The sequence below is a fragment of the Tachysurus fulvidraco genome, chromosome 8 (genome assembly GCF_022655615.1).
Source record: "Tachysurus fulvidraco isolate hzauxx_2018 chromosome 8, HZAU_PFXX_2.0, whole genome shotgun sequence".
In the NCBI taxonomy this organism is placed as follows: Eukaryota; Metazoa; Chordata; class Actinopteri; order Siluriformes; family Bagridae; genus Tachysurus; species Tachysurus fulvidraco.
The window spans coordinates 1,086,380-1,111,379 of record NC_062525.1 but is presented as its reverse complement, the minus strand read 5'-3'; the positions used below and the strand labels follow the sequence as shown (position 1 = coordinate 1,111,379).

Here is a 25,000-nt window from a genome sequence, read left to right as displayed (position 1 = left end):
GTGTGTGTGTGCGTGTGAATGTAGAGAAGGTCTGTGTGTGTGTGCGTGTGTGTGAGAATGTAGAGAAGGTCTGTGTGTGTGTGTTTGTGTGTGTGTGTGTGTGTGTGAGAATGTAGAGAAAGTCTGTGTGTGTGTGTGTGTGTGTGTGAGAATGTAGAGAAGGTCTGTGTGTGTGTGTGTGTGTGTGTGTGTGTGTGAGAATGTAGAGAAGGTCTGTGTGTGTGTGTGTGTGTGTGTGTGTGTGTGTGTGTGAGAATGTAGAGAAGGTCTGTGTGTGTGTGTGTGTGTGTGTGTGAGAGAATGTAGAGAAGGTCTGTGTGTGTGTGTGTGTGTGTGTGAGAATGTAGAGAAGGTCTGTGTGTGTGTGCGTGTGTGTGAGAATGTAGAGGTCTGTGTGTGTGTGTGTGTGTGTGAGAATGTAGAGAAGGTCTGTGTGTGTGTGTGTGTGTGTGTGTGTGTGTGTGTGTGTGTGTGTGTGTGAGAATGTAGAGAAGGTCTGTGTGTGTGTGTGTGTGAGAATGTAGAGAAGGTCTGTGTGTGTGTGTGTGTGTGTGTGTGTGTGTGAGAATGTAGAGAAAGTCTGTGTGTGTGTGTGTGTGTGTGTGAGAATGTATAAAAGGTCTGTGTGTGTGTGAGAATGTATAGAAGGTCTGTGTGTGTGTGTGAGAGAAGGTTTGTGTGTGTGTGTGTGTGTGTGTGACCTGTATGAGAGAGTCAAAGGTTTTCTTCTGGTGATGTTCAGGAATGACCTCAGTCAGTAAAGTGTACTCGCTCTGAGCCAGCTTCACAAACGCACTGATGCAGTGGATATACGAGTCGATCTCCACGTCCATTACATCATCCTTCCCTGAGAAACACACACACACACACACACACACACACACACATTAGATGAGAAGTTACGTCCCCCTCTCCTATACACACAGTGGGTCTCAGGACATTAACTCAACACTTTATTATTATCTACATTATACTCATACTGTCTCACTGCAGACTGTTACAGACACACACCAACAGGAGGGAGTCACATCATCATGAAGGGTAATTAGGGAGGGGGGGGGAGAGATGGGGGGTAGGGAGAGGGGGGAGACAAGGGAGGGGGAGAGGGGGAGAGAGAGGAAGGGGGTGACAGAGAAAGACCAAGAGAGAGAGAGAGAGAGAGAGAGAGAGAGAGAGAGAGCGAGAGAGCGAGACAGAGAGGTGAATAGACAGATAGACTTTTAGGTGAATAGACAGATAGAGGTTTAGGTGAATAGACAGATAGAGATTGTAAGAGAAGAAAAGAAAAAAATAAAGTGTGAGAGTGAAAATCTATTCATTTTGATTATAACGTTCATTTAGACACTGAAAATGGGCGTGTCCTGCCAAGGCAGAGCTAAGACTGGGCGGGGCTTAGAGACTCACCTGCTGAAGCCCCGTGCTTGTCACTCAGTGCATCCGACAGGTGCTTAACCCCGCGCGGCTCGTGATCGTAACCTGATTGGTTAAGGGGGGTAAAGTCACATGACCTGAGTCACATGATCTAAAGTCACATGACCCAGGCGCTCTATCACAGTGGGAGAACTAAAGAAGCAGGCCCCGCCCACCAAGGAAGCACGCATACCCACCATACCGAAAGAGGGGTGTGTGTGTGTGTGTGTGTGTGTGTGTGTGTGTGTGCACGCTGGAGAGAGAAGAGGAAGTGAGGAGAAGGAAGATTACCTTCTAGAGGAGTGAGGTTTGAGGCCTTTTTCCCATCCAGGCCATGCTGAGAGTACTGTTTCAGCAGGTTCTGAGCTTTACGGATCGTCCCTGCACCCCACAGAGTGGCAGATAGAAAAAGAGAGAGAGAAAGAAAGAAAAAGAAAGGAAGGAAAGAACAAGTGAAAGACAGGAAGAGTGCACCATGCAGAGGAAGAGTGTCAGAGTGAGTGAGATCTCCAAAAATACACCAACACAGCCAAGAAAGAGGGAGAATATCTTCAGGATCTACAGCCTATAACCACTGTGCCCAACACACACACACACACACACACACACACACACACACGTACGTACGTACAAACTGTACACACACACACACATTGTACACACACACAGTGAGGAGAGAACACACGGGTTATTTCATCTAAGCAGTGATGGTTTAATGCACATACTGTAGCTCATGCTAACACACACACACACACACACACTGAAATGGTTCCTCTCTCCAGTCCTGCAGGTCAGAGTTCTCAGAGAGCTTCAGTCAGACTCTCAGCACCACCGGCAGTGAGACACCTGAACATTCCAGTTCAATATGAAACCACTGGAGAGCTTCATAATGACATGATGGAACATTTTGAAAGATGTGTGTGTGTTCAGGAGCCACTAAACATAAAGCCGTGTGTGTGTGTGTGTGTGTGTGTGTGTGTGTGTGTGTGTGTGTGTGTGTGTGTGTGTATGTGCAGTCACCTCCAGGAATAAGTTATGACTATGACTATAAACATCTAAACTCAACACCTTGGTGCTTTGTTTCTGCAGGTTTACTACCTTCACCTTACATCAGCGACTCATCAGTGAGCGACGTCTGGAAAATCCAAGATGGTGGAACACAAGAAACCTTCTCAACCTCTTCCGAGAGGTGTTAGAACAGGGTTAGAACGTACTGCAGGACCGGAGCTGAGACACACACACGGCTCTAAAGGAACCGCTCGGAAGGACACAAGCTTCCAGAGTGAAAACGGCGCCTCTATGTGGCGGTCGAATGCAGAGCAAGTCATGCATTTACTTGTGAGAGAATCAGAACCCATGTGAGAAGCCATCACTGAGAAATTATGGAATGAAAAGGGAATGGGTCTCACACACACTCACACACACACACGGTCTAGAAATAAGCACTGCATTCTAAAGCAGCAGCGACGCAGCTATGTGTGTGAAGGTTCCAGACGGATCTACATAAGAACCACTCCTGGTGGTAACTGAGATCTTATATAAAGATCTTCTCATGTAGCTTAAGCTGAAGGAACGTCACATTTCACGGTTCTAAGGTGGGAATCTTCAATTCCGACCAATATGGCTGCTGTTTCAGGCTGGAGGAACCTTAATACTGCTCTACTGTGAAAGTATGAAGTTCTGCCAGTTTGAGTCAGAGTTTTTAACCTAGACCTTTAAGCTCTTCTGTTTTCTTCACCTCAAAATCTTTTGGGTTCTGCTACAGGAGTTCTGATCCTCAAACCCAAGGCTTCTACTTCCATCTGCTGAGGAACCAGGGATTAGTCCAGAGCTCTGGATGCTGTTAATAGCTGGAGGATGCACATGTTACTGTCTGGTTCTGCTGTAAAGATCTGATACAGAGGTCTGACAATAGCTTCATGCTGGTTGTTCACCTAGACTTCTCCTTCTAACTCTTCCTGTAGGAACCTAATCTCTAATACAACCTTCACCTTAAAGCTTCATTTCTTATTCCAGGCTTTTAATAAACCTGGATTTGTTCAGCCATGATCATTAAACCAGATGTAAGCTGGATTTTAGTGCTGGATTTTGTTACACCTGGTTTCATTAAACCTGATTTTGTTGTTTTCTAACATGGATGTTCTTCACAGGTTCTGTTCCACCTGGATGAGTTTGATCATTATTTTTAATAACTGTAGTTGTGTAGTTGTACCTGGATTTGTTAAATCTGACCTTCTTAAACCAGCTCTGTAAAACCCAGGCTTTAGACTATTGCCCCTTTCCCACCGAGGCAGTTTGAGTGCAGGTTCGGAGCCTAATTTAGAACCAGTTCTTTCTGTTTCGACCGCCAAAGCACCGGCTCTGAACCAGGAAAAGTGGTTCTTAAGTAGCGGGGCTCGGGGTGGGGCTACTGTTAGCACCTTTGATAATGTACCTTAAGTAGGGATTGGGGCGAGGCTGGGGGTGGGGCTACCGTTAGCGCATTTGATAATGTACCTTAAGTAGGGATTGGGGCGGGGCTGGGGGCGGGGCTACTGTTAGTGCATTTGATAATGTACCTTAAGTAGGGATTGGGGCGGGGCTGGGCTACTGTTAGCGCCTTTGATAATGTACCTTAAGTAGGGATTGGGGTGGGGCTGGGCTACTGTTAGTGCATTTGATAATGTACCTTAAGTAGGGATCGGGGCGGGGCTGGGCTACTGTTAGTGCATTTGATAATGAACCTTAAGTAGGGATCGGGGCGGGGCTGGGCTACTCTTGGCGCATTAGATAATGTACCTTAAGTAGGGATTGGGGCAGGCTGGGGGCGGGGCTACTGTTAGCGCATTTGATAATGTACCTTAAGTAGGGATTGGGGCGGGGCTGGGCTACTGTTAGCGCATTTGATAATGTACCTTAAGTAGGGATTGGGGCAGGCTGGGGGCGGGGCTACTGTTAGCGCATTTGATAATGTACCTTAAGTAGGGATTGGGGCAGGCTGGGGGCGGGGCTACTGTTAGCGCATTTGATAATGTACCTTAAGTAGGGATTGGGGCAGGCTGGGGGCGGGGCTACTGTTAGCGCATTTGATAATGTACCTTAAGTAGGGATTGGGGCGGGGCTGGGCTACTGTTAGCGCATTTGATAATGTACCTTAAGTAGGGATTGGGGCGGGGCGGGGCTACTGTTAGCGCATTTGATAATGTACCTTAAGTATACTAATGTTTAATACACTTTTACTTTACTGCGATATGATCAGTTATCAGCACACATGATAGTAGGTAGCTACATGCTAATGCTAACTTTTGTCTGTGTTATAAAATAACATTAAGTACTTTCTCGATCACAACCTCCGTTTATGCAGATTACACGGAGCCGCACGTACATGTCGGATTCGACGCGTTTGGGTGTTAATGTAGGTTGTTGTTGTTGTGTTTGTGTTTGTCGCTGCTGCGCTAACATCGCTGTGTAAGGTGAAACGTATACAGTGACGTCACACGCGGCTCTGTGATGCTCTCCAACTGATGGAAAGGAAAACCGGTTCTTAGAAGGTTCACCAGTGGAACCAACTCTGAACCACCACCCGGTTCTTTCTGGTGGTAAAGGGGTATCAGAGAGCTGTGAGGTCTGACCCTGCCTGCTGAGCCGAACTCGTGAGTAAGTTGTATAACTGACAGAAATGTGTTGCTCTGATTATGATAAAGTTCTGCAGTGAGGTTCTGATGAGAGTTTTCTGCGGTTCTGTTATGGTGTTGTTAAAGCATGCGAGAGCACCGGAGCACACTAACGATGCTGAAACATTACCTGGGATGTAAACTGACGTCATTTCGGCCAACGGGGTAAAAGGACGAGGGGAAGACAAGGGAGAAGATGTTAGTATGAGACACAGAACCAGTAGAACACAGAACCTAGTGTCCTGTTCCAGTAGAAAGAAAAGAGGACCTGAGTGAAACCCATGGATGCAACACTTACTCCAGCAGATGACGAATTCTCATCCCAGTGCACCTTACTACCCCTAAACCCATGAAGCTTGTGCTCAAAGCAGGCATGCCAGCTGAAAGGTCACACTTACCTGGTCGCTTAGGAACCTTTTTGGTGGGCGTGTCCTTGCGTTTGGTCTGCACCGCCGGGGAGTAAAGCAGCGCAGAGGAGGCGCTGTTCTTACGGAAATGTTCCTTCAGACCTTTAATGGAGCGATCCAGCTGACTGGAACGGATCTGGAAATAAACGTTCATGAAGTCTGAACACACACACACACACACACACACACACACACACACACACACCGTGGTGCTATCAGTCAATCTGGAACTCTGCCGCCGTGTGTAAGATGTGTTCTTGCGTATACATAAGTGTACCCTGGTTCCGTCCGTACTCCACCAGCCACCCAGCGATGCAAATGACATCCTGCAGCACGGCTTCGGGAAGATGCTCCAGCGTGACCTCGCCCTCCAGCTCCTCGTCCCCACCAATCGCATCCAAGATCAGAATGGGTGGGACAGCCTTACTGTAGCGGGTCAGCAGGGCACGAAACTCCGCCTCCAGCTGCTCTTTACCTTTCTCAAACCGCACTTTCTGTAAACACACACAGGTGAAACTGGATCAGCGTTAAAGGTCTTCCTGTTCATCCTCTGTGTTCTGATGATGAATGAACACAAAGTGGTCGGGGTGGAATGGGGGTGGGGTTTAGTGGGGTCAGATGGAGAGAGGGAGGGAGACAGGGGCAGTACCACAGTGTTGAGTTCAGGACTGTCAGGGTTGTTATCCTGAAAATATTCCACAGCTTTCTGGATCTTGGCGATGCAGGCGAGATACTCGTTCAACCTCCCAGTGGGTCTGAAACAACACACGCACACACACACACACAGTTAAAGGTGATTTGGGGTGGAGCTTTGTATGACCTAAGGCTGTGATGCCACTAATTCCACTCCACTGCTTTAGACCAGTCATATCTGATATGACGTGAGAGGGTCCTCAGTCTTTCAGAAAGAAATCCGCATCAGTCACATTCAGTTCCTAAAGTACTGACACATAAAGACAAACTAAAATAAACACACCCCTCCTTGATGATTTTGTCTGTATCTTTGGCGACATGATAGTAGCTGATGACGTGGTCGAGGCAGAAGAGCGTCTTGTCCACGTTCTCCTGAAGGCGCTGCAAGTTCTCCGTCTGCTTGTGAACTGGGATGATGGAGTTCTCCAGAGCCATGAGCCGACTCTCGAAGGACGACAGGATGGACACCTGAGGACAAAAAAGAATAAAGCACAAACATGACATATCACATCTAACCAATCAGCTCAGGGAGGCGTGTCTTCTCACATGATATTCAGTTCAATAAGCCCCACCCCTTTGTGTTTAGGGGCGTGGTTTAGAGACACAATACATAAAACATAATACATGCATATTCACTTACCATTCCTTTAGTGAGCTGATCACTCTTTTCCAAATTCTCACGAATAAACGACAGCGTCTCCTGTTCCTGGAGAAATAAAATGACAATGTTATTTCTTTTGTTTTCAAGTTTGTGTGTGTATATGTATGTGTGTGCATGTATGTGTGTGTATGTATGTGTGTATGTGTGTGTCTGTGTGTGTATGTATGATTGTGTATGTGTGATTGTCTATGTATGTGTATGAGTGTGTGTATGAGTGTGTGTATGTGTGTCTGTGTGTGTGTATGTCTGTGTGTATGTATCTGTGTGTGTGTGTATGTATGTGTATGTATGTGTGTGTGTGTGTGTATGTATGTGTGTGTATGTATGTGTGTGTGTGTGTGTGTGTGTGTGTGTGTGTGTGTGTGTGTGTGTGTGTGTGTGTGTATGATTGTCTGTGTGTGTGTATGATTGTCTGTGTGTATATAAAATAAAACCCTTAATATGAACTCATGTCCCGGTGTCTCCCTGTAAGCCCACCTGCTTCAGCTTGTCCTCTATCTCCCTCTTCCTAGCCGACGCGTCCTCAGTCGGAATCATGACGAACAAACGGACAAAATTCAATCAATTTAGCGTCAATTCTTCCAAAAACAACCTCTCTCGCCCTCTCTGGTACGCATGCGCGGAAGCTGAGGCATGCGCATGCGCAGTGCATTGAAAGCGGCTTCCTGGTTTTAATCCAATAGAAAGCGAGTTTGAAGAAAGAAATAAAAACAGAAATGTTTAAAAATACAGTTTTAGTATAGTGCTCATTTTTTATTATTATTATTATTATTATTATTATTATTATTATTATTATTATTATTATTGTGCTTTAACTCTCTACATTTGAATATATTTTCTTCTGGTAAAAAGGTTCCTGACTTTTATAGTGTTGTTCTTTGTTGTTCTCTCAGCTGATTAATCGGGAGTAGTTTCAGTCTCCCTTAAGGTGTGAATTGTGGGCGTGGCTTACTCATTTAAATTGAAGGTTTTAATTGTAACATAAGTGTCTAGTACAGTTTGATATATTACACCATACCTTAAATCTCACCCTTGGTTGACTGCAGATATTTACCTCAAACTCATATCTGTACTCATTTCCTACTGTCGCAGACGCTCTCGTCCACAGAGCAGAGGTCACAATCCCAGTAACCCCATCTACCCTCCTCTGTTGTGTAAGTCTCACACAGTGGTGGTAGGTGGGCTCTGGAATTGTCAGTCTGCTGTAAAGAAAGCTGATTTTATCTCTGCTTTAACTTCCCATTACTCCTGTGATTTTCTTGCACTAACAGAGACCTGGATATCCCCACAGAACACTGCTACACCAGCTGCTCCATCCTCTGCCTATGCTTTCTCTCACTCACCACGAGAAACAGGCAGGGGTGGTGGTACAGGTTTATTGTCGTCAAAGAGATGGTGCTTTACACCATGAATTCCATGCCATTTCAGTCAGGTCTCCAATCAACCTAGTTATCATTGTTGTCTACCTCCCTCCTGGTCCCTTAGGAGACTACCTGGAAGAAATGGACACCCTGCTTAGTGTTTTCCCTTCAGATAGGTCCCCCCTGACGGTGCTTGGTGATTTGTCCTAGACCTGGTTTTCCCCCGTCCTTCCCCAGCTACAGACATGACTGCTACCCCACTACACGTCTCTGATCATCACCGGATATCCTTCACCATCACTCTCCCTATCCTACCTAAAACTACCTCTCACCCCATTGCTCTTACCCGCTGCAACCTTCATTCTGTCTCTCCTTCTTCTGTAGCTTCTGGCAGTCTTTCATCTCTTCCTGATCCTGAGTCTTTTTCCTCACTACCCTTGGACTCAGCCACAGATACTTTCCTCTCATCTCGTTCCTCAACTATGGACTTTCTCTGCCCTCTGTCCACTAAACCCAAGAAAACGTCTTGTTCTGTACTTTGGCTTTCAGATGTGCTGTGCAACAATCGAAGAGAGCTAAGATCATCTGAGAGAAAGTGGAAGAAATCACAAATTGACGCAGATCTTCATTCTTACTGAACACTCCTGGCCAAGTTCTCCACACGTTGCTTTTAAATTAATTAATAAAACGTTGCTTTTTAATTAGTTAATAAAGAGGGGAGTTTAAAAAGTGTTGTGGACATTACAAATTTTTTACTTTAACAGTTTCTTTTGTCCTGCACCTGCCAGAAGGTGGGATGTGCACACAATTACTGATTTAACAAGTTCTCCACACCAACACACTGCTGTGTTCCTCCACTGGCTCCTGTAGCCACACACACAGACATCTGAACACATCAGATACAAAACACTGATGCTGGCCTGCAAAGCCAAAAACAGACCATCTCCCTCTTCCCTCAAAGCCCACATCACTCCTCACCCTGCACCTCACACCCTCAGATCTATAGCACTGCCCCACTGGTCCCACCATCTCTCAGGGTAAGAGAGAAGGGTGGTGGGATGAACTTCACCAAGGGGTCTGGACAGCTGAGTCACTGGATATCTTCAAACAGCGGTTGTAGACCTACTTATTCATGAAACACTTCAACTAGCACTTTATCCCGTTTGTTGGATTTATGTTCATAAAAACAAACAAACAAAAAACTTTGAGCAGTGTTTTAGCCTCATGGTATCTTAAGTCTGTAACCTAGTGACCCAGAGTTCACGTAACCAATGATGGAGACTTGAGCACTTCTGTACTTCTGATAAGAGTCTGTCACATGATGTAAATGTAAATGTTATTATACAATATAAGTACAAAGCACAACTGTACAAGAAAAACTTAATACAGATAATATGTTTAAAAATCATTTAAAGAGAGAAATGTAATAAAGGAGGATGAAGTCAGAACAGAGCCGAGGATTAAATTAAATCACCTTCCACTTTATCTGACATGAAATAATGAAACTTTACATCGGTGTAGAAACGGTAGTAGTTTTATAAAGAATATTATTTTATTCACATGTAGACAATTTACACAAACAAGAACCACAGAGAAAATCCTTCTTTATTATTAAGCGATAAAGAATTTTAGTAAAGAAATATTCTTTACACCAAGAGCAATATAAACACTGTATAGAATTAAACAGACCATTCCATATCAATGTTAAATTAATAATAAATAAAATAAAAATAAAAAAAAATGAACTGATCTTAAACTGAATAGAATTGAACACTAATTCAATTAAAGTTTACAAAATGTAAATAAAATTTATTTTGATTTAATATTTCACTAAAATATTATTTACTTCACTTTTCCTTAGAAATTTTAAACATTAGATGATCTTTCTTGTAACTTTTGGGTAAACGACGACCGGAGGTCAAACAGTCAGGACATGAAGTAGGACATGAAGTATATTCAAATTTATTTTCAGATTTTTTTGTTGTACAGATTTTAAATAAAGCGAATAAACTAAATATCTGACTTGTGTCTCGCGATAAAAAGTAAAATAATTATGTTACAGAATCTTCATATAATAAAGTTACAGACAATAAATAAACCTTAGCTGATGTAATGTAATGATGGGAGTATGTGTGTGTGTGTGTGTGTGTGTGTGTGTGTGTGTGTGTGTAATACTACAGTGCAGTAACAGCTCCATCAGCTTCACTAAATCCTTCTGTAAACACCAGTAAATCTTTCACACAGTGAGGTTCTGCAGCGCTGTTTCAGGATATGTCCTGTTTATTCACAGCCTTTAAACACAAATACACACAAATACACACACACACAAACACACACACACACACACACGTGTTAGTGTAGTATTCTATTCAATAATAATACTGCAGAATAAATAAACACAAGTATATATTTTGAATGAAAATAATAGAATAACTATAATTTGTAAACACAGAGACACACACAAAGAAAAACAGACACACACACAGACAGACAGAGACACACACACAGGCAGACAGAGACACAACACAGGCAGACAGAGACACACACAGAGAGACACACACGCACAGAGAAACACACACACACACAGAGAAGCACACAGACACAGAGACACACACACACACACACAGGCAGACAGAGACACACACAGAGAGACACACACACAGAGACAGAGACACACAGAGACAGAGACACACAGAGACAGAGACACACAGACAGAGACACACAGACAGAGACACAGAGACACACAGACAGAGACACAGAGACACACACACAGAGACAGAGAGACACACACAGAGACAGAGACACACACACAGAGACAGAGACACACACACAGAGACAGAGACACACACACAGAGACACACACAGAGAGAGACACAGACACAGAGACACTCACAGAGACAGTCATACACACAGAGAGTCACACAGACAGACACACAAAACACACACAAAGACACACAAAACACACACAAAGACACACACACAAAGACACACACACACACAAAGACACACACAAAGACACACACACACACCTGTTTGAGGAGTTGATTTCCCAGGTAGTTTGTAGCCAGGTTCTTCAGATTGCTGCTGGTTCCAACTTTGCACCGAACGTAACCATAGAGATTAGCACACTGCAGAATCACGCCCATTAACACCACCGCCTACACACACACACACACACACACACACACACACACACACAGTTCATTAACAGCCTCTCTCTCTCCCACTCTCTCACACACACCACACACACACTTCAATTTAATTCAACTTATTTGTATAGCGCAAGCTCGAGGTGAGGTAAAACTCCCTGAGATGATGTGAGGAACCTTGAGAGGAACCAGACTCAGAAGTGAACCTCATCCTCATCTGGGTGACACTCTACAGTAAATAGTGTAAATGTAAATAATGTCCTTTCTACAACAGTTTATAGTAGCGCAGCCGAGAGCTCCTGAGGAAATAATGGGTCATCATAAACTCTGAGTTCACCACAGACCTTACAGCTGACTGACACCACACACACACACACACACACACACGTGCGCACACACACACTCACGCACACACACACACACACACACACGCGCGCACACGCGCACACACACACACACGCGCGCGCACACACACACGCGCACACACACACACACGCGCACACACACACACACGCGCACACACACACACACACGCGCACACACACACACACACACGCGCACACACACACACACGCGCACACACACACACACACGCGCACACACACACACACACACGCGCACACACACACGCGCACACACACACCAGTACAGTCTCTCACCAGCCATTTTATCCTGAAAGAGAAGAGTGTGCTGAAGGTGAAAATGATCCACAGCACAGGACAGATGATCAGACCAAACCAGAAGATCCGAGATTCTGCATCAGACGGCAGAGATGTCGAGCGCTCACTCCCACTCACCTACACACACACACACACACACTTTACACAAAACCTCTAAAGCCACCTCAGTATGACATTCTTGCATGTGAAATAAATGCAAAGACACAAAGAGAGACAGAGGGATGGAAAGAGAGAGAGAGACAGAGGGAGGGAAAGAGAGAGACAGCAGACACCTTTCTAGACTCAAACACCCAGTGACTGTTTCCATCTTCATCAACCTGGTTCCACCAGCGTAGACCCACCAACAGCCGACCTGTGATGTTCTGTAACACACACACACACACACCTAAATATGTTAAAACATTGACACAATTTTCTCATTTTAAAATCAGTGTTAATCATGAAGTATGCTCCAGTCCTTAGAGGCAGTACTAAATCATCCAGTCCTTTGAGGCAGTACTAAATCATCCAGTCCTTAGAGGCAGTACTAAATCATCCAGTCCTTAGAGGCAGTACTAAATCATCCAGTCCTTAGAGGCAGTACTAAATCATCCAGTCCTTAGAGGCAGTACTAAATCATCCAGTCCTTAGAGGCAGTACTAAATCATCCAGTCCTTAGAGGCAGTACTAAATCATCCAGTCCTTAGAGGCAGTACATGTGATGTGTAGATAAATGGGTTTAAATTATTCTCACTTTAACGGTCCAGAAGTCACATGACAGGAGGAGGATGATGGAGACCATACAGGCGATGAAGCTGCTGCTGATCAACTCACACAGAAGATAGACCAGGATCGCTCCGAAACGGAAGAACAGGTGGAAGAACGAAGCCACGGGATGTCTGTACACACAACACACACACACACACACACAAAATTGTTTATACTGCAGTCTTACTTCAGCCATGACAGAGGGGTGTGTGTGTGTGTTTATGTGTGTGTGTGTGTGTGTGTGTGCGTGTGTTTATTGTGTGTGTGTGTGGTGATTGTGTGTTTGTGTGCGTGTGTGTTTATGTGTGTGTGTGTGTTTATTGTGTGTGGGTGGTGAGTGTGTGTGTGTTTATTGTGTGTGGTGAGTGTGTGTGTGTGGTGAGTGTGTGTGTGTGTGGTGAGTGTGTGTGTGTGTGTGTGTAAGTGAAGTGAAGTGAAGTGACATATGGCTAAGTACGGTGACCCATACTCAGAATTTGTTCTCTGCATTTAACCCATCCAAAGTGCACACACACAGCAGTGAACACACACACACTGTGAACACACACCCGAAGCAGTGGGCAGCCCTTTATGCTGCGGTGCCCGGGGAGCAGTTGGGGGGGTTCGGTGCTTTGCTCACGGGCACCTCAGTTGTGGACGGCCCGAGACTCGAACCCACAACCTTCGGGTTACAAGTCAGACTCTCTAACCATTAGTTTGTTGTGTGTTTATTGTGTGTGTGTTTATTGTGTGTGTGGTGAGTGTGTGTGTGTTCATTGTGTGTGTGTGTGTGTGTTTATTGTGTGTGTGGTGAGTGTGTGTGTTCATTGTGTGGTGAGTGTGTGTGTGGTGAGTGTGTAGTGAGTGTGTGGTGAGTGTGTGGTGAGTGTGTGTGTTTATTGTGTGTGTGGTGAGTGTGTGTTTATTGTGTGTGTGTGTGTGTGTGTGTGTGTGTGTACATACATACATTAAGGACCTCATGTAAACCTTTATTAATATAAATTGTAGTAACTCAGAGACTCACTTGATTTTTGATTTCCGTGTATTTTTTGCAGATTCCTCTTCAGCATCAAACAACGACACGTCCTCATTCGAGTCCTACAGCAGCACAAAGTCACACTGAATGAACTGTAATTGTGTTCATATGTGTGTAATTATCAGGGTGGTAGAAGGAGAATAAGTCTGATGTCACTCTCACATTCACTCATTAATGTCACTAATATATGTTAAAGTTACAGATTTGGTTCTAATTAAATATTTATAATCACAAACATTTACTGCTTTTACTGAAGACAACGACTGATTTAAACACTGTTACATCAGTGAACACAAACCTTTACCATTTAAATAAATAAATAAACCCCCACATTAATTCTGCTTCCTGTCCTCACATCTCACTACACTACACAGGGACACAACACTACACTGGGACACTGCACTGGGACACTGCACTGGGACACTACACTGGGACACTGCACTGGGACACTGCACTGGGACACTGCACAGGGACACTGCACAGGGACACTGCACAGGGACACTGCACAGGGACACTGCACAGGGACACTGCACAGGGACACTGCACAGGGACACTGCACAGGGACACTGCACAGGGACACTGCACAGGGACACTGCACAGGGACACTGCACAGGGACACTGCACAGGGACACAGTGCACTTCATATACATAATAAGGTCATTTGGAACTCGATCCCCGTCTGAAGCTCTTTACAGAAAAAGAAAGATACATCTACAGAATATAATTATAAACTAGTTGTATGACTACAGAACATTCTAATAAAAATAAAATAATGAATACAAAGACACTCACCATCTTTAGCATTGTTGACACTTACAGTTGCGTGAATACGTATTCGTCTTCTTCTTCTTCGTTAATGTTTCATGGCTATTGACGAACCAGCGTATTGTGCACACTGACACCTACTGGAGACTGTGTAGCGTTCGGTTTAGTGTGTGTGTGTGTGTGTGTGTGTGTGTGTGTGTGTGTGTGTGTGTGTGTGTGTGTGTGTGTGTGTGTGTGTGTGTGTGTGTGTGTGTGTGTGTGTGTGTGGGTGTCTGTGTGTGTGGTGTGTGTCTGTCTGTGTGTTTGTGTGCCTGTGTGTGTGTGTGTGTGTGTGTGTGTGTGTGTATGGGGGGGGGGGGGTTAAAATAAAATAAAATTCATTCTTAAATCCTGTTTCTTAAATCTGTATCCTTCAGATGTTTAAACTGTATGAACAGCGACACACTCTGGGATCATTATTTAATATACTGAGTGCTTCTTATAGACATATAGACAAGTCTCATAACCTGCAGTTTTTATCAGTGATAAAACAATCAACAAGACAAGGAGTATAAAAGAAGAAAAAACAAAGTAAAGTTTACAGGAGCACCAGGAGTGTAAATAAAAAGTCTGTGACACATAAGTGTAAAATACTAAATACTTTCAAAATATTTCCAATGTCATAAAAAGTATCAAGAACATGGGGTATAATCCTAAAAAGATTGTTTATTATAAAACATTTAAACCGCAATTTAGATTTCTCTCAACAGGGAGCTCACATCTAACCCAGCATCAGCGTTCATGATATTCAGTGATGTGAAGTGACTGAATAAATGAAGACGTCCTCAGTGTCCAGCTGTTCTTCTCAAACCCAATGAATCTCTGAGTATTATACGATCCCACTGACTGTCCTTATCTTAGCCCTTTAATGTCCACTTCACTCAGTGGATCCTGTTTTACAGCCTGTCTGTGATCCTCCTCATCACTTCCTTCTTCCTCTACATGAGCAGGTTTCTAGAAAAAGAACATTATTGCTCTTGACTTATTTATCCTGAACGGTTTGTTGTATATCTACTGAAAATCTCACTTAGATGAAGAGTCAGAAGCGTTCTATTTATTTATTTTTATTTACCTCCTTTTCGTTATATTTTTATACCTAATTGCATTTGTTATGTTTGAATACTGGACAGATGCAAAAAGCATTTCACTGCATGTCTGGTGGCTTAGCGGTTAGCACGTTTGCCTCACACCTCCAAGGTTGGGGGTTCGATTCCCGCCTCCACCTTGTGTGTGTGGAGTTTGCAAGTTCTCCCCGTGCCTCAGGGGTTTCCTCCGGTTTCCTCCCCCAGTCCCAAGACATGCATGGTAGGTTGATTGGCATCTCTGGAAAACTGTGTGTGAGTGAATGAGAGTGTGTGTGTGCCCAGCTCATGGGACTTAAGTCATCTTAGATGCCAGGAGAATAAACATAATACGGCTGTATATATTTCATATCGGCCGTAAATCATTACAGCTTCATCGCCATGATGTTAAAGTTCAACATTCACAAAGTGTTTAAAAAAACATACAACAACTAATAATAGTTTAAAATACATTTTTCTTTACCTTAGCTGTATCCATTTAACTTATTATATTTTGTGCCTCTTTTTGTCACATTTTCTAAACATTAAATTGACGTTTATTGAGTTAAGGAATAATCCTAATGATTCTTGTGCTGTTTTGTTTGTTCCGTAATTCATTTAGGGAATTTTGGTGCGTTATTAAAAAAGTGCCAGCGAAGAGGAACTTTTTTGCCTGAAAAGAGAACAGAAACAATGGGTTAATGAGGAAATGAGGAAGATGAACAGCAGATTTTCTCACACCAGGGTGACAGATGTGTGGATTAAACCCAGATTCTGAGTCACTCTGAGATAGTGAGCGGATCATGAGTTGGTAGTGAAGCCTCGTGAAGACTCCACTTTATTTACAGTGTTCAGGTGACGAGGTGTTTAATCCTCCTCTGAGTGACAGGAAGTTTGCAGCTCCACCGCAGGAACCTTTTCAGGAACTCAAATGAGGAACCAGGGCTGATTTTAGTTCCTGTTTGGGAGTTCCAGGGACCTGTTTGGAGTCAGTACTTTCTTTTTGAGTTGGAGTCTGAGACACTGTAATGACTGTGTTGGTCTGTGGAGAAGATAAAACTCTTAAGTACAATATAGACAGACAGACAGACAGATAGATAGATAGATAGATAGATAGATAGATAGATAGATAGATAGATAGATAGATAGATAGATAGATAGATAGATAGATAGATAGATTTGATTTGATTTGACAGACAGACAGATTAATAATGATGACTATTACATTGTCTCATTATTTATACTTTATTATACAGAATGAGATTTTTCTTTATTATTAAATATTAACGTCATTATAAACTTTGAGTTTTACGGTATCATAAACATAACATTATATATATTGTTGTTTATGTGTTTTATTTATTTCATTGTTAAAAAGCTTCAGCGTGCATCACCTCAGGTGTGTTTACGTAACCACGTGAGTGCTTGTTGGCCAATAGGAGAGTTAACGTCATGTCAGGGCGGAAGTCGCCGCACCGATTGGTCATGAATGACCCGCCCTCAGAGCCGCCATTTTTAAAACCATTTTGTTTATGTTGCTTAGAGATTTTGTAACGGGATAAATATTATAGAGGGTTCTTTAAGTAAATCCTGCTGTAATGTGATCGCGCTTCCTATTGGCACTGTTTAAACTATCTGCAGCAGAGCTAGAGAGAACTGCTGTGGGAGAGTCGGTTCTGAGTCGGTTCTAAGAGAACTGCTGTGGGTGAGTCGGTTCTGAGGGAACTTCTGTGGGTGAGTCGATTCTGAGAGAAATGTCGTGGATGAGTCGATTCTGGGAGAACTGCTGTAGGTGAGTCGGTTCTGAAAGAACTGCTGTGGGTGAGTCGATTCTGAGAGAACTGTCGTGGGTGAGTCGTTTCTGAAAGAACTGCTGTAGGTGAGTCGGTTCTGAGAGAACTGTCGTGGGTGAGTCGGTTCTGAGAGAACTGCTGTGGGTGAGTCGATTCTGAGAGAACTGCCGTGGATGAGTCGGTTTTGGTGGAACTGCCGTGGGTGAGTCGGTTCTAGTGGAACTGCCGTGGGTGAGTCGGTTCTGGTGGAACTGCCGTGGGAGAGTCGGTTCTGAGAGAACGTCTGTGGGTGATTCGGTTCTGAGAGAACTGCCGTGGGAAAGTCGGTTCTGAGAGAACTGTTGCAGTTGAGTCGGTTCTGAGAGAACTGCCGTGGGTGAGTCGGTTCTGTTGCAGCTCCGTGTTAAAAGTTAAAAATATAGGTTTCACATCGAATGTTAGACGAAGCATGTAAAATAATTTTTTGTAAATGTTTATCGCAAAATGTATTTTGTAGAGCACTCAGTTCACTTATGGTTTACGTTTAACATAAAGTGCATGATTATCTTAGAAAAGTAAGCAAAGCCTATTTATTTATTTATTTATTTGTTTGTTTGTTTGTTTTATTTATTGATTTCTTGATTTATTAATTAATTACAGGGACAATGGATATTAATAACTATTTCTGTCAATATGCGAGTTAGCCAGATGGCTGTTGTTCACCTGTAGTCCATAGACAGATGGTAAAAGTCACCCTAAAAAAGATAAAAGTAAATAAAAGTACATATTGAAATAACAATAAAGCTACAATACATTTAATTAAAGTACTAAGTATTAAGCTATGATGTACAATAGAAACACATTAGAAACACAACACACCAGCAATCAAACAAACATCAGACAAATACATGAACACACACACACACATACACACACACACACACACACACACACACACACACACACACACACACACACTAAACAAAAAACAAAAAACCATCAGGGGGCAACAAGAGCAGGTCAAAAACTAAGCTAATGTTGACAGCTCTGGTTAATAACAAACCATTTCTTTAACTGGATCTTAAATGTACTGTACGTGTTCAGGTTTCTGATGTTTATACATGTTCAGGTTTCTGATGTTTATACGTGTTCAGGTTTCTGATGTTTATACGTGTTCAGGTTTCTGATGTTTATACGTGTTCAGGTTTCTGATGTTTATACGTCTTCAGGTTCAGTAGCAGCTCGAACAGTAAAAGCAGTTTGACCAAATACACTTTTCCTAAAGGGAATGATCCAATCTCCCCTCACTGCACCTCTGGGTCTACTGTGATCAGCTGTTCGGATGTTGACACACTGATGGAGGCGAGAAGAAGATAAACCACAAATCATTTTATAAATTTTACCAAGTTTTCCCAGCCGAGTAATCTATATTTTTGTAATATTGGACAACAACAAGAAATGTTTGATTTCTCATCCAGAATGTTTACAAAACTTTTTTTAAAGTAATTGAAGTGGTTTCAGAGATGTAACACTAGCCTGTGACCAAACGGGCAAACGGTAAGAGATATGTGAAAAAAAATCATAGAGTGCATGTACATTTTTGCTGCCTGTGTAGACATTTGACTGTGAATGTGTCTAAAGTCACTGAGGTTGAATTTGATTATATTACAGACCTTTTTTTTTTTTTTTTTACATGCGATTTAAAAGACAACTTTGAATGAATTAAAAGTATTGGCTAAGTTTGTATAATTTCCCGGAGAAATTACATTTCAGCGAGGCACGGTGGCTTAGTAGTTACCACGTTCGCCTCACACCTCCAGGGTTGGGGGTTCAAATCCCGCCTCCGCCTTGTGTGTGGAGTTTGCATGTTCTCCCATGCATGTTCCTCCCCCGTCCAAAGACATGCATGGTAGGTTGATTGGCATCTCTGGAAAATTGTCTGTAGTGTGTGTGAGTGAATGAGAGTATGTGTGTGCTGTTGTGAAAAATCCTTGAACCCAGGAATGTCTTAAAAGCAGAGTGATATGCCTTAAGGGAATTATGATTGGAGTTATAAGACACATGGGAATAAACCCGATGTTGTAATAACCTTAAGGTAATATATAACTAGAGAAATAAAATAGCCACACTTGAGTCAGAGGGTGGATAAAAGAGGAAATGTTTTTTATAAGAACTTAGTAAACGGGGGTAGTAGGAGTGTAATCTGGAGATCCAGGGCCAGAATCGGAGGAAGAAGATGCCAAGGTGGGAGAGAGAGGACGAATATAGGCATAAGGAGGCACTGAGGGAAGAGGAGGAGAGACGGGAGTTCCGAGCTCAGGGGCACAAGGTTCAGCATGAGGACAGCCATCAGTTTGAGTTTGAGGAGAACAGAGCTGTTCCAGAAACGTAGTGAGCTCATGGGTGATATGAAGCAGTTGGAAGCAGCGATAGCCTGCCATGACGTCAGCAGGCACTGGCCTTGGGTAGGGGGAAGGACGAGGGATCTGGATGGTGTGACCAGGATGAATTGGCTGACCCTGAGGCGAAGGATCTAAGGGGAGTAACTTAGTAGAGATAGAGGAACTGAAGCTTGAGATATGTAAGCAAGCCCAGCCTGGGAAAAGACAGGCTGAGATCATAACAAAATTCAGGCGGTTAGCAGGCTTGAGGAGTCATCAAAGAACTCCATTTGTACACAAGCAATATTACAGCAGCAATATCTTAGCAATAGTAACAGTATAAGATAACGAATAGGTAAGAGCTTTTAACATAATAACTTGTGACATAAACCAGACTCATAGAGTGACTTATAATCAGTAAAAATCATATACAGGAGAAGATAGCAAAAGAGAAACTTACTCATTGTAGTTGAATGAAGGATTAATCCTCAGGACGTCTGGCATAAAAGACTGAGAGGCAAATGTGACTTTGACCAGGAAGTAAAGCTCTTTTGAGCACATTTGTAATAACAAATGTAAAATTGTTATGTAGAATGTAAAAGCTCATGGTTCACAGACTTTAGCTCATAAATTGTTATGTAGAATAAAGAAGACCTTGGTTCACAGACCTTAGCTCATAAATTGTTATGTAGAATGGAGAAGACCTTGGTTCCCAGACCCAGGTCCTGGGAACTAAAGGGAGGAAAATCCATAAATGGGCATATGGGTAAATATGGGTATATGGGTGCTGGGAAATGAGGGGAAATTAGTGAACAGGAGGTCGGTGTATTTAGAAACCATAGGAGGTGATGCCGGTAAATAAGGTGATATGAGGAAGGTCACCAGGTGGAACTTCACCGTGGGACTCTAAGAAATACTGGGAACCAAAGAGGAGGCACCTAGGAGCACCAGGGTATATATTGAGGAGATTTCTTGAGGGTGGGGGGGTGTAAAAAACTTCACTTTGCAAGAACGTCTTGGGAGTTTTGTTTTTGATTGCATGACATGCTCTTTTTGGGTTTTTCATTTGTTACTTTCAACTTGGCAATTTCTCATAGAAGATTATTGGCTGATTGACCACAATAAAGAAGTTTGCTCATTCTCATCCAGGTCTGAGGAGTTTTCTCACTGTTTTGATTGTAGCAATTATAAAGTTATCAGTTAAGTCTAACTAAAACAGTCTTTATTAACCAAAAGGTATAAGTGTGGAGGTCACCCTGCGATGTGTCCACTTGGAGGCGGGCTCTAAGTTCCGACAGTGCCCTGTGATGGGTTGGCACTTTGTCCAGGGTGTATTCTGCCTCAATGCCCGATGACGAATTTGAATGAATTAATTACATTTCAGAATTTGTTTCCTTTTTGTTTGCTATCTTGTTAAACACAACATAATGTGAGTAAATTGTTAGTTATATTGAGAGCGAGAGAGCTCTGCTGTGGATATAGCTGGATCATATCTTAACATGACTTACTATTCTTTCTGTGTGCAGGAAATAAATTGTAATATCTTCCACATTCTGAGTGTGTGTGCTGTTGAACAGTGGATCAGACCGGGCCGGATTAGACCGAAGGTCACAACTTTACTACAGACAGCAGATAGGATTTAAAGATGGAGAAGTGGACTGATGAAGATGTACAGGCTCTGCTGAACATCTACGCAGAGGAAAACATTCAGAAAGAGTTCGAATCTTCGGCCCGGAACGCGAAAGTGTACCAGAGAATTTCAGATCGTCTGGATGAGCTGGGGATCAGACACAGTGCACAGCGCTGCAGGGAGAAGATCAAGAAGATGAAGCAGGATTATAAGAAGATTAAAAATTATAACCGTGTCAACGAATCCAGCCGTCGCTCTGGGAAGTGGTTTGAGCGTCTGGACGCGATCCTGGGACACCGGGGACAGGAGACAGTCTGTGTCTGTGGGGACACAAGGAACCGTAGGGACACAAGTGGCTGTAGGGACACAAGTGGCTGTAGGGACACAAGTGGCTGTAGGGACACAAGGGAATGTGGGGACACAAGGGACTGTGGGGACACAAAGGACTGTGTGTCTGTGCTGCTGGAGCCACTCACTGAGGAGGAGGAGGAGGAGGAGGAAGAGGAGATGGTGTCCTTTACTGAGGGTCAGGAGTTTTACTATTATAATGAATTAATAAACACTAAACATGTGACCTGACCATCAGAGTCCTATTATTATTATTATTATTATTATTATTATTATTATTATTATTTTTTATTGTCTCTCATATTATTATGTTCTACTAAAATAACATCCTAGTGACATTTAATGATAGTTTATAAGGTTTATACAGTTTGTTTATAGTTACAACTAATGTCCGACGTCCTTAAAGTAAATAAACAAAGTTCTGTTTGTTTTTCAGAAACAAGCGAAGCTGTAAATGTCACATTGTCACTAGTTTACATTTAAAAGTTATATATTTCTATTTATTTACATATTTTCACTTTAGTAATTATAACAGAGACAAAAAAAAACTTCCTCAGTTATCACTTTATAAATGTTTTATTGTTATGCAAATTTCTATGCATGATTTCTAATGTAACTTGTTAAAGAAAGATATATATATATATATTAGAGTGAGACAGAGAGAGAGAGAGACAATGAAAGAGGAAATTAATACAGAACTAAAAGTGCTTTGTGTAAAAATGAAGAAATAACATTTGTTTCCTTTGAGTAAATCTCATTACTGAGTGTTTTCTGATGCTTTTCTGTACGTTACAGATGATCATTACTCACAGCTCAGCTTCGCTTCCCCTGCGGCCCACAGCAGACCCACCTGCCCTCCTCCCACCCATGGGGGTTTCCTCCCCCGGTCCAAAGACATGCATGGTAGGTTGATTGGCATCTTTGGAGAATTGTCCGTAGTGTGTGAGTGCCCTGTGATGGGTTGGCACTCCGTCCAGGGTGTATCCTGCCTCGATGCCCGATGACGCCTGAGATAGGCACAGGCTCCCCGTGACCCGAGGTAGTTCGGATAAGCGGTAGAAGATGAATGAATGAATGAATTACTATACTTCATTTGTAAACTAATAAAATAGCAAATTAATTTTTCAATAAATAAAACATTTTAATGTCGAATAGAAACAACAGTGCATTTTATTATCTGTAAGATAAATTTAATTAAAAATGTTTTTTGTTGTAAAACAATTAAATAATGTTATTTGAAATATTTTAATTCATGTAGTTTTATACTTTGTAAAATAAAACAGTTTGTTTTGTTTAAAATAAATACATTTTTAGTTTTTTTTAAATTAACTAAATTGTTTCATTCTGAAAATAAAACGAGGATCCTGTGATTTTAATAAACACAGTTTATTTAAAAAAAAAAAAATAGCATGTTTTTAATTCATGTTTTATTTTGTCTTTTTTTTTCTTCTCCTGATGAAAGCTTCTGGTTTAATCGCACTAAAATAAATATGTATTGTAGTTTGACCATTTTTGGTGTGTTACCCTTATTGTATTGCTCTTGTTACCCTTCAGGTCCACGTGCAGGGAAAAGGAAGCGTGATGGAGACATGCTAGAGGTGATGAGGCAGCTGGAGGAGGAGCAGATGGAGGCTCTGAGGCAGGATTACGAGCAGAGAGAACGTCACTTCCAGCTGCTGCTGCAGCACATTAAGGAGGAGATGACTGTGAGGCAGGAGGAAGCGGCCCGGGCCAGACGGCAACAGGGGGAGTTTCAGCAGGGGGTCCTGACGCTCCTCACTCAGCTGGTTCACGTCCTCGCTGGCAGAAACGTCCCGTCGTCCTCGTCCCCGCCCCTCGACTAACTCCGCTCTTCCTCTCCGCTCCTCCTCATCTGATTGACACCTGACCTTTTAATGGCACTTTATATGTAACTCTCAGTCTTTATTCTTGTCATCTTCTGTTCACTTCATTCTGTTATTGTGATCTGTTCTAATTAAACCGACTTTAATCCACCACATGACTTGTTCATCTCTGACGAGGATTCACACAAACACCAGGAGATTAAAACAAGGTGATAAACTCCAGTTACAGTGGATCAGAGAAGCTCAGAGGATGAAAGAGAAGGAAACAGATCTCTCACTCCATCATTCACTCGTTTACTGACCCAAATGTCCTGGTGAACTTTCACCATGGGATCGTTTTGCTTCTTCATCTTTTCCCCACAAGTTCCCCATAAGTTCTAACACTCACGAGATATGAGATATATTTTAAAATATTTTTTATAAATAAAATGTTTAAATTAATGAAACTATCTGATTGTTTCCTGGAACATTTACGATAGAATCTAGAACAGGAAGTAGATCAGTCTAGTTCTGCTTTTATACAGATCATTAATACAGTGGATCCCAGATATTATTTGCATAAACTGTAGGAATGTGTGTGGTGTGTGGTGTGTGTGTGGTGTTTGTGTGTGTGGTGTGTATGTATATGTGTGTGTGTCTGTGTGGTGTGTGTGTGTGGTGTGTATGTATATGTGTGTGTGGTGTGTGTGGTGTGTGTGGTGTGTATGTATATGTGTGTGTGGTGTGGTATATGTGTGGTGTGTGTGTGTGGTGTGTATGTGTGTGTGTTTAAATAATACTAAATTGTGATACAATAAAAACCAGTAGCTTCTTTCCACTGTTGACTTTTGTTTATTGAAACAGGAAACTGTTCATTTTTTCATCTGTCACTTTTCCATCACTCTCTCCCTCCCTCCCTCACTCTCCCCCTCTCTCACTCCCTCCCTCCCTCCCTCTCCCTCCCTCCCTCACTCTCTCCCTCCCTCACTCCCTTCCTCACTCTCTCCCTCCCTCCCTCACTCACTCTCTCTCTCCCTCCCTCCCTCATTCTCTCCCCCCTCTCTCTCACTCTCTCCTCCTCACTCCCTCCCTCACTCTCTCTCCCTCCCTCTCTCCCTCCCTCCCTAACTCTCCCTCCCTCCCTAACTCTCCCCCTCACTCCCTCCCTCCTTCACACAATGAAGTGACTAAAAAAAAGTTTTGTTTGAGGAAATGTGTGACATCACAGTATGAAGCTGCACCTGCCCTGTGTGTGTGTGTGTGTGTGTGTGTGTGTGTGTGTGTATGTGTGTGTTATTTATCATTTAAGAACATGTCTGCCATTTAATTTGTCTTCATCTGTGTGAATGTTTTAAGCTGGATTAGCACAATGTTTTATAATATACGTGTATACGTGAAGGCGAGG

The 25,000-nt window shown here is 42.8% G+C and overlaps 4 protein-coding genes across 20 annotated transcripts in view; 1 reads left to right on the top strand and 3 right to left on the bottom strand.

Annotated features, from left to right (window-relative positions):
• exoc7 (exocyst complex component 7) overlaps positions 1-7,468 on the bottom strand; it is a 35,168-nt gene extending 27,700 nt beyond the window's left edge. The window contains exons 1-10 of one of the 13 annotated variants that reach the window (XM_047817067.1): positions 7,302-7,468; positions 6,804-6,869; positions 6,447-6,631; positions 6,120-6,225; positions 5,748-5,964; positions 5,462-5,629; positions 5,194-5,205; positions 1,702-1,791; positions 1,405-1,476; positions 702-847 (exon numbers count right to left, since the gene is read on the bottom strand). In XM_047817067.1, coding sequence (XP_047673023.1) covers positions 702-847; positions 1,405-1,476; positions 1,702-1,791; positions 5,194-5,205; positions 5,462-5,629; positions 5,748-5,964; positions 6,120-6,225; positions 6,447-6,631; positions 6,804-6,869; positions 7,302-7,361 — 1,122 coding nt within the window. In that variant the 5' untranslated portion in view covers positions 7,362-7,468. The remainder of the gene's footprint in view (positions 1-701; positions 848-1,404; positions 1,477-1,701; positions 1,792-5,193; positions 5,206-5,461; positions 5,630-5,747; positions 5,965-6,119; positions 6,226-6,446; positions 6,632-6,803; positions 6,870-7,301) is intronic. The other 12 variants (XM_047817061.1, XM_027133976.2, XM_047817063.1 and 9 more) reach the window with 12 other exon arrangements.
• A 2,656-nt stretch (positions 7,469-10,124) lies between these two features.
• Positions 10,125-14,714, bottom strand: tvp23b (trans-golgi network vesicle protein 23 homolog B (S. cerevisiae)). Its single transcript, XM_027133937.2, has 7 exons — positions 14,569-14,714; positions 13,765-13,838; positions 12,748-12,892; positions 12,287-12,376; positions 11,994-12,131; positions 11,215-11,343; positions 10,125-10,476 (listed from the first exon to the last, which is right to left on the bottom strand). The coding sequence occupies exons 1-7, from the start codon at positions 14,578-14,580 to the stop codon at positions 10,450-10,452; spliced, it is 615 nt and encodes a 204-aa protein (XP_026989738.1). The 5' UTR covers positions 14,581-14,714; the 3' UTR covers positions 10,125-10,449.
• A 2,407-nt stretch (positions 14,715-17,121) lies between these two features.
• LOC113634802 lies at positions 17,122-23,767 on the top strand. Of its 5 annotated transcripts, none has more exons than XM_027133966.2 (4): positions 17,122-17,346; positions 21,321-21,950; positions 22,568-22,675; positions 23,327-23,767. In XM_027133966.2, exons 2-4 carry the CDS (start codon positions 21,440-21,442, stop codon positions 23,614-23,616), a joined length of 909 nt encoding a protein of 302 aa, XP_026989767.2. In that variant the 5' UTR covers positions 17,122-17,346; positions 21,321-21,439; the 3' UTR covers positions 23,617-23,767. The 5 variants fall into 5 exon arrangements, with proteins under 5 accessions (XP_026989767.2, XP_026989765.2, XP_026989764.2 ...); XM_027133964.2 differs by having other exon boundaries at positions 17,122-17,433; XM_027133963.2 differs by having other exon boundaries at positions 17,122-17,810.
• A 971-nt stretch (positions 23,768-24,738) lies between these two features.
• The window catches only part of trim16 (tripartite motif containing 16), a 6,146-nt gene continuing 5,884 nt past the window's right edge, over positions 24,739-25,000 (bottom strand). Inside the window, exon 6 of the mRNA XM_027133943.2 lies at positions 24,739-25,000. This exon is cut by the window's right edge and continues 644 nt beyond it. The gene's annotated coding sequence lies outside the window, so the exon portion shown is untranslated.

Bases quoted from the DNA above. Each gene is read 5' to 3' on its own strand.
- tvp23b (XM_027133937.2), bottom strand. The intron at 12,377-12,747 runs GTGAGAATAATT...TGTGTGTTACAG, and splicing joins GTGACTTCTGGACCGTTAAA to AACATCACAGGTCGGCTGTT. The intron at 10,477-11,214 runs GTGTGTGTGTGT...TTGTGTTTAAAG, and splicing joins GAAATCAACTCCTCAAACAG to GCTGTGAATAAACAGGACAT.
- LOC113634802 (XM_027133966.2), top strand. From the start codon at position 21,440: ATGGAGAAGTGGACTGATGAAGATGTACAGGCTCTGCTGAACATCTAC. The intron at 21,951-22,567 runs GTCAGGAGTTTT...TGTACGTTACAG, and splicing joins GATGGTGTCCTTTACTGAGG to ATGATCATTACTCACAGCTC. The intron at 22,676-23,326 runs GTAGGTTGATTG...GTTACCCTTCAG, and splicing joins CCGGTCCAAAGACATGCATG to GTCCACGTGCAGGGAAAAGG.